This window comes from Apis dorsata, unplaced genomic scaffold (assembly GCF_000469605.1).
Source record: "Apis dorsata unplaced genomic scaffold, Apis dorsata 1.3 scaffold_569, whole genome shotgun sequence".
Taxonomy (NCBI): Eukaryota; Metazoa; Arthropoda; class Insecta; order Hymenoptera; family Apidae; genus Apis; species Apis dorsata.
The window spans coordinates 203,725-211,411 of record NW_006263779.1 but is presented as its reverse complement, the minus strand read 5'-3'; the positions used below and the strand labels follow the sequence as shown (position 1 = coordinate 211,411).

The following is a 7,687-nucleotide window of genomic DNA, read 5'->3' as shown; positions in this document are numbered from 1 at the left end:
AGACGAAAAAGGACAGTTAACGAAAGACGAAAAAGGACAGTTAACGAAAGACGAAAAAGGACACTAAAAATTTATGGTATGATATTACTCTCGCTTCACTGGGTTCAAGAGCAATTGGTGGGGATAAGAGTTTCCAACGCACACGAATAAATGCCGTAATTACAAAACGAACGAAACAACGGTTACTTTTTGATTTAAAATGTGCGCCATTCAACGACGAAGTAATCGTCAAAATCAATTAACTTTCCAAAAATAAATATTTTGTCGAATAAAATATTTTGTATTATAAGTTTCTATTAATTTTCGCGTTTATTCTGTCGAACGATAGAGAAAAAAATATTCGACTAGTTTGATTAGCGGAAATACCCACTTTTATAAGAACATGACGCAATTAAGCAATGCCACCGCGATCGATTAACAATTCATCGATTGTAATGAGAAAAATAGCTGACAAAGCACCAATAATAATAATTAGAATCGATGTGTGCCAGTTTTGTTTGTTACTGAAATTCCAACGACGATTTTATATTATATCAGGTCAGTATTTAAATCAATTGGTAGAATAATAGAACTATACAATTCTCCCTCTCCTCTCCTTCACCCAAGACTCAATTTAAAACGTTTTTTCTATCTCTCTCTTTCTGCCTCGCTTTTTTCGTATGCATTTAATCTTGCATTAATGGCATTAATTATACATTGTGTTTCGAATGACATAGTCATCGTTGAACTGGCGTAATTAGCACTCGAAAATAGTGAACAGGGGTCAGAGTTCAATCAAGAATTTAGCATCGTTTATTTGAAACTCTTCGAAAACTGTTGCTCGATCCGTGTAATTTTCGAGTGTTTAAACTGAACTCAAAAGCGGACGAGGAATATTCTAAAATCCAAGCGTTTAATTACACATGTTTACTACTATCACGAATGAAAATTCTCTCGTTTATTTCAACCGAAATTATTTCATCTTTTATTATCAAATTTATATTATTCTAATTTTATAGAATTATTTTAATGTAATTGAAAGACTCGCAACAACAAATTTTATAATTTTTTATAACATTTTATATGAATATCTAAAATTATTTAACATTTGAATTTAATTAGCAATTTTGTAACAATCAAATTGTTATAAAAATTACTAATTTTATTACTTGATGAAAATAGTATTTAAAAAAAAAAAAGAAGAAAATTTCGAATTCGAGTTTCGCGGATTTAAAATTCCAATTTCAATCTATTTCTATTCATTATACTGATAAAAAAGATTAACAAAAAAAAATCCCATAGACCTATAACCCTCTTTCGACTCGTAACCTCAAACTTATCAAGAAGAGCAGAAAATCGAAAAAATTTTATATAAAGATCATTAAAAACATGGTACCAAGTGAGTACCAGAATCTTGTTAATATTAGCTGCAAAGGTATTCTGTTACGTGGATCAACCTGTATATGCAATATGCAATCCGGTTACGAGAGGCCCCACTCTATACGTCCGGCCTTTAAGCTCGATCATAAAGAGCGACGATAACAAGCTTGCCCCGGCGACGGCTCGAACACGACAGTGTCCCACTGTTACGGCAGGACGGATTCATAAATTTACGCTTCGCGGCTATTTTCTTCGCATATACGCTTTGTGTGTGGTCCGATAACCTCTCTGGGCCCGACGAATACACGCGATTGCCTATCCCAAATCGCAGCGCTTCTCTTTTCTCTTGCTCGCATATTAACATCACACTGTCCAGGACTTTTCGATAACATCTCGATTATTATAAAACGTCTCGCGAGCGTATACACTAAAACAAGGTATATATGTTTCTTTATCCTAACACTCGAGAAGAAAAATTCGATTCGATATAAGAAATAAAGTGATGAGAAATAGACGCAAGAAGGCGTTTCGGTAGTAGACGTAAAGATCAGATAGAAATCGTAGATTGTTGGCTAGGGATTCAAACATTGAATACGTATTTTTTCTTGCTTTTCTATAGAGCATAAATGGGACTGGATGTTTGTACAGAAACTATTTAATGTGAATTTACATTTTATAGAATATTTGTGATTCAACTTTTCGAAATGTGATTTATGTTTGAACGCACGAGAGAGAATGTTAGGTTAGGATGGCCATAACGTGAAAATATGATGTAGAAGCAAATTGATGAAAAATAGTGGTGAGTTACGAAATTTTTTCTATAATTTAGAACAAAACATTGAAACTATCGTTAAGAATTAGGTAATTTATAAATTCGTTATCGTTTAGATGAAAATTTCATTTGCTGGAAATTCGTTGATTGAAGTATCGAGTAAAGATAAGCGGCATATTGGTACAAATGTTATTATAGTTACGATATAATATATCGTAAATCAAATCATGGCGACATCGACCTATGTCAAGTGAAGTTGGAAATTTCAAACCCTTATCTGACCACGATGTGACATTCAATATATAGTTACTTTACATTCGATTGATTGACTTTATTTATCATTTCATCGATCATTAGGTTAGGAAAATTAATAGGTGAAATATTTGATAAAAATTCACCAAGATTTTGGCCGATCCACGAAGTTAATCACGACGATGGTAATAAACTCGAAAGTATCTTCGAAACGACCGTGGATGCAATAAAATGAATTTTTAAGGTTCGGTAGGGTGAAACGCCTGTATGAACATCGGACGTGAGCCGTGCATTGCATTGACGTTTATTACGCGGGAACAGTCGCGCGAGCCATGATAGCATAATTAAACAATGCACGGCGAAATCGGGAAAATACGCACCAGCGAATACGCTATTAAGATCAAATGGATGAAGTTTAGAGAATAATTTATTTGACGGCCATGTTTAATAAAATCCTTAATTGATGGTAATTTTTTTCAAAAATCAACCATTCCAATTTAACAATATATTTTGCTTATTAAATAAAATCCCTTTTCACGAGTTCTAATAGCGAACAAAAGTTACCTTCCAATAATATTTAATAAGCTGAATTTAAACAATAATCATAAACTTGTTTTTATACATTCTTATTTAATACTAAAAAAAAATTTAAGCATTTTATTTGAAATTCCAAGAACTAGTTTTACAGAAAGTTTTTCTCTTTTTCGAAAGATGAGAGGCAAATTTTTTCGCTATTAGAAAATAATCATACAACAATTTTAATTCGTTCCATTTCGATATCTATCGTTAACTCACCGTAGGTGTATAGAAGGGCGCTTGCTCGGCCCCAAGGCTCGGGAAATAGGCGGCCATGCCCTCGGAGGCGGCGGCGGCGGCTGCAGCCGCGTACGGCGCGCTGTACATGGAAAGCGCGGCCGTCGGTAGCGCGCCGAGCCGTTGATAACCGCCGATAAGCTCGTATTGGCAGGAGCACACGGTCTGGCCCGTGAGGGGGTCCGTGAAGATCGGTCTTCCGGTGTCGCAACATCGCCCCGTCGGCGTTGGGCCGCCGGTCGTCGGAGGCGGATGACCCTGCGACGGGCTGACCGACGTGGTTGGACTGCCAGGCGGCCTCACAACCGCGCTGGTCACCGCCATCCTCGCGTTCGACAGGCCGGCAGCTACTCCCAAGGGATGATTCGTGGCAGTGCTCGCTACGCTGACCAACGACGAACCGCCTGCGCTCAGGATCGCGCCGGACACCGGCGAGGCCGAAGAAGACGTCAGCGACGAACTCACTGTCACAGGGCACTGGAAAAGTGAGAATATTCGAGATTAATGATCGAAGATGTTTATATCATCGACATATCGGTGGTTTCCTTATTGAAAACGAAAGAAAATATCATTCTGATCCATCTTTGCTGTTTCGGAAAGATTAAGGAAGAAACATATCAAAATATAAATGATTAAGGAAGAAAGAAAACATATAAAAATATAAAATGATTAAAATACGCGATGATCGCGAAAATGTTTTTGTGATATTAATTTATCGAATGAGATAATTATCATCGATGATAAAAAGCGTTTATAGAAATTATATTTGATAATCGAATTGATTTCATATAAATAGAATGTTGTTGAAATTCGTATTTAATATAATAAAGATCATGCGTGATATCCGTTTAAAAAATAATGTATAAAGAAAAGTTTTAGGATACACAGCGTTTGCTCGATACACATTGTAATATCAAACAATAAATATGTTTCTAGATAAAAATATTTCTTAGCTTCGAGAGAAACACAGCGTCTTATTATATTTACCAAACAACAGCCGGTTACGTGATCGATGGCGTACATGCCCGGTGTCTCGAACATTCGTTCTTTACATATCGTAATCTAAACAGGAGATACATTCTTGGCCAAATGATATTTGCATTGCGTTGTATCGGTATCGAGCCATGCTTCGAAAGGGGGAAGAGGACAACTTGCATATCTTAATGAAAACAAGATGTTGTACGCGTCTTTCGACAAAATCGTTTTCGAAAACGAGAAGCTTAAACAACGCGTTACATCGACACTGTTTGCTTGAAAATTCCCGGTGACTCGCTCCTTTCTTTTCCCTCTCTCGCTCTTTCTCTCGGCAAACAACCCTGGACAGGAGGAGTATACACGTTTACGTTACGTGGGTCACCCACTCTCCGTGGATCCCTCTCTTTACCTTTTCTCGCGTTACACGCTAACTGCTCCTCTTTTTCCCGCAATTTTTTATAGTGGGAGGTTAACGTTTACCTCCATCTCTTGACCCATTCGTGGTCAGATTTACGTTCATCGTTACAACGACAACGAATGACCGACCGCGTGTACCAGGTGCGACGAATCGTCGTCCGTTCGCGCCGCCATGACAGTATTTATGCGTTCTCGCGGATATAAGTTCGGGAGTCATCGAGTATGTTCGGCAATAATCGTTCCTGGACACAGTGAAGCGAATAATTTCAAATGTTTCGCCTTTCTTTAACGGTTATTCTCTACATCAGTAAAAGTAAAGTCAACATTTCGAGTCTATTAACGAAGAAGATTTTAAACATTCTATTAACGAAAATGTTTAAAAAATTTTTTCCACATTATCGTATTTACTTTTTGGTTCGTTCATTTTATAGAGAAAATAAAAGAAAAAGATTATTCGATTATTGTTTGACGCGAAAAAATATAGAGATTCGTTAGATCAAACCAATTTCAGAATATGATCGTGTTTGATTTTACGTCTTATTATTAAGATATTACTATAAATACTGTTGACCGGCTACGAAATTCAAAAACTTGTAATCGATCATGTTTTCGCGTTTGTAGACACTCGTTCGACACTACCATACACATCACGTCTCGCTCTTATGACCGTACGCGACTGGGTACACATATAGGGGAGGCATATTAACATAGGAGAAGTTTGCTTTTCGTGGATGCTACCGGTATCACCGTCGAAGATTCGCTGACAACGTCGGGAGACTCGGACGTTTTAATCGTCACTCGATCTCGAGCCGTGTTACACGTTCTCCAATTGCACGGATTGCACGCGAAGTGAAGCGGATCGCGAGCTTCCCATTTTGCTGGAGAGATCATTTTCAGTTGCACTCTGCCAGCAACTCGTTAAGAGGGAATTAATGATCGTTGATCGAAGGGAAAATTGATCGAATCACGTTATGAAATAGTTCACGAGGTAAACTGCGAAAGATATCTCGTTGCAGATCCGGTTGAATTTAAATGTTTCTCGAAACGGACCGCTGGATTTGCTGATACGCGAATCAGATTGCACGGCAAGATTAGAAAGACAGTGTTCTATGTAACCTAGAAATTATTACAAATTATATCAAATTCTTGTTCTTGAATTTGGCCAACTTTTCTAAGAAACATGCATTTAATTTATCCAACGTTATCTGAACACAATAATAAACGATGTAACATTTCCATATTAATCGAACAACTTTCTCTCGACAAATGTGTATACAAAATGTTGCACCGAAAATTGTAATGCAAGTTTAAAAAATATCTCGTCGAAAAATCGAAAAAAAATTTAAATAAAATTTTCATAATATATCAATAATTGAAAAGACAAATTTATATTAAATAAATCGATGTATTTATTCTATCGTATTTCGTCTATATTATTTTAAAAATTATTATTTTATATTTTATTTCTGTACAGAAGTAGAAGAATCATTTTGTAAAGTATTTATTCAATATAACTTTACGACCGCAACCCATAAATACGAAATTCGAGCTTCTTTATCTTTACGACTCTATAAGAAATGACGGTTAGCAAAAAACGAAAAGTTCGAGAAAGAGCAAACATTTCAAGAAATTTAAAACATATCAATCGTTAAGTTCAAGAATAATTTTTCCACGGTAATATTCGAAGCACATTATTCGTAACGAATAAATATTATATCACGATTTTGCTACATCGTGTATACGAAACACACTACCAAACGTATCCACTTAACCCAATATATCCCTAGCGCGCAGCCTCCAGGGAACTTCCGTTAAACACACACCTGCCAACGCGATTGTTTCCGATTTACGAAACAATAAACGCCTCCAGTGGCACGTTCGATGCCGATAATCGGCGACAGCCAACGGTAGAGCAGCTGCGCGAACGAACCACACCCAGAAAGAAAGAGAGGTGACGATCATCCCAAAAGGACTTTTCCAACAACAGTGTGAAAAGGCAGAGGAGCAACTGTTAAGTCGAGGCCACGAATGTGTCCCCCTCTCTTTCCATTCTCGGCAAGGTAAACCGAAAATCAGGCCCGTGCACATAATACCAGGGGGTCCTCATTAATTCCATATCAAACAGCACGGCTAAATAGATTAGCGGGTTGAGTGGCTTTCGCGCGGCGGAGCCTAAACAAACCCCCAGCGTGTGGAACCGTCCCTATTCGCTCGTTCTCTCCATCCATCCATCCATCCATCCGTCGTTTCGAACATATTGCCGAAAGGCAGAGAGAGAGAGAGAGAGAGAGAGAGAGAGAAGAGAGAAAGCGAGCACTGCGAGCGTGCATTGTGTCGAGGACGAAAAACGTGACCCGCCGCGTATTATGGCGTATCGAGAGCGGCGTTAATGCGTGTCCCGGTTACGCTTTTCCGTTTGACGCTTCCAACTGCCTGCCTGGCGGAATAACAACGCGATGATCACGATCCACAGCGCTGGTTTAAATTCGATGTAGACGAATATATATATATATATAATATATATATATATTGGGATCGCGCTATCCTTCTTTCCTGCCACGTTTCATTTTTTAGTAATTCGCGCGCGCGCACGGATTGTAAGCTAGTCAGGCTTACACCGGTTGATATTTTAATCGCGACCACGATGATCGATCGACACACTGTTTTGCGATTTATTGGATTTATTTATTTGTTCCTCTCTATAATCGATTCGAGAAAATTTCGTTAAAAATCGACGGGAATTGTACAAGAATTTACCGTTAACCGAAACGTTTTATTTCGTACAAATATGTTATATTTTTCATTTTCACGAATCTATAAATATTATGATTTCATTTTATTACTAATAACATCCTAACAAAATTTATCCTACTTTCGCATAAATTTCGAATACCTCGACATTTGCACGGATCCTGGAACAACTACGGCTCTCCACACCACACTTCGAAAGACAAGATTCGGTACGTCCCCGTATACAACCGAAGACAGAAGGTCTCAGGAAGAGTGTGCGCCGGGGCGGCAGATATACTGCTATGCAGCCGTTCTCACCAAGAATCGTAAGAATCCTCGGCCAGTCGACGAGGAGAGGATGGAGAGGAC

The 7,687-nt window shown here is 38.0% G+C and overlaps 1 protein-coding gene across 1 annotated transcript in view; it reads right to left on the bottom strand.

Moving 5' to 3' along the window:
* Window positions 1-7,687, bottom strand: part of LOC102681744 (iroquois-class homeodomain protein IRX-2) — a 45,692-nt gene that overhangs the window by 15,498 nt on the left and 22,507 nt on the right. The window contains 1 exon segment of the mRNA XM_031513045.1: window positions 3,179-3,673. Coding sequence (XP_031368905.1) covers window positions 3,179-3,673 — 495 coding nt within the window.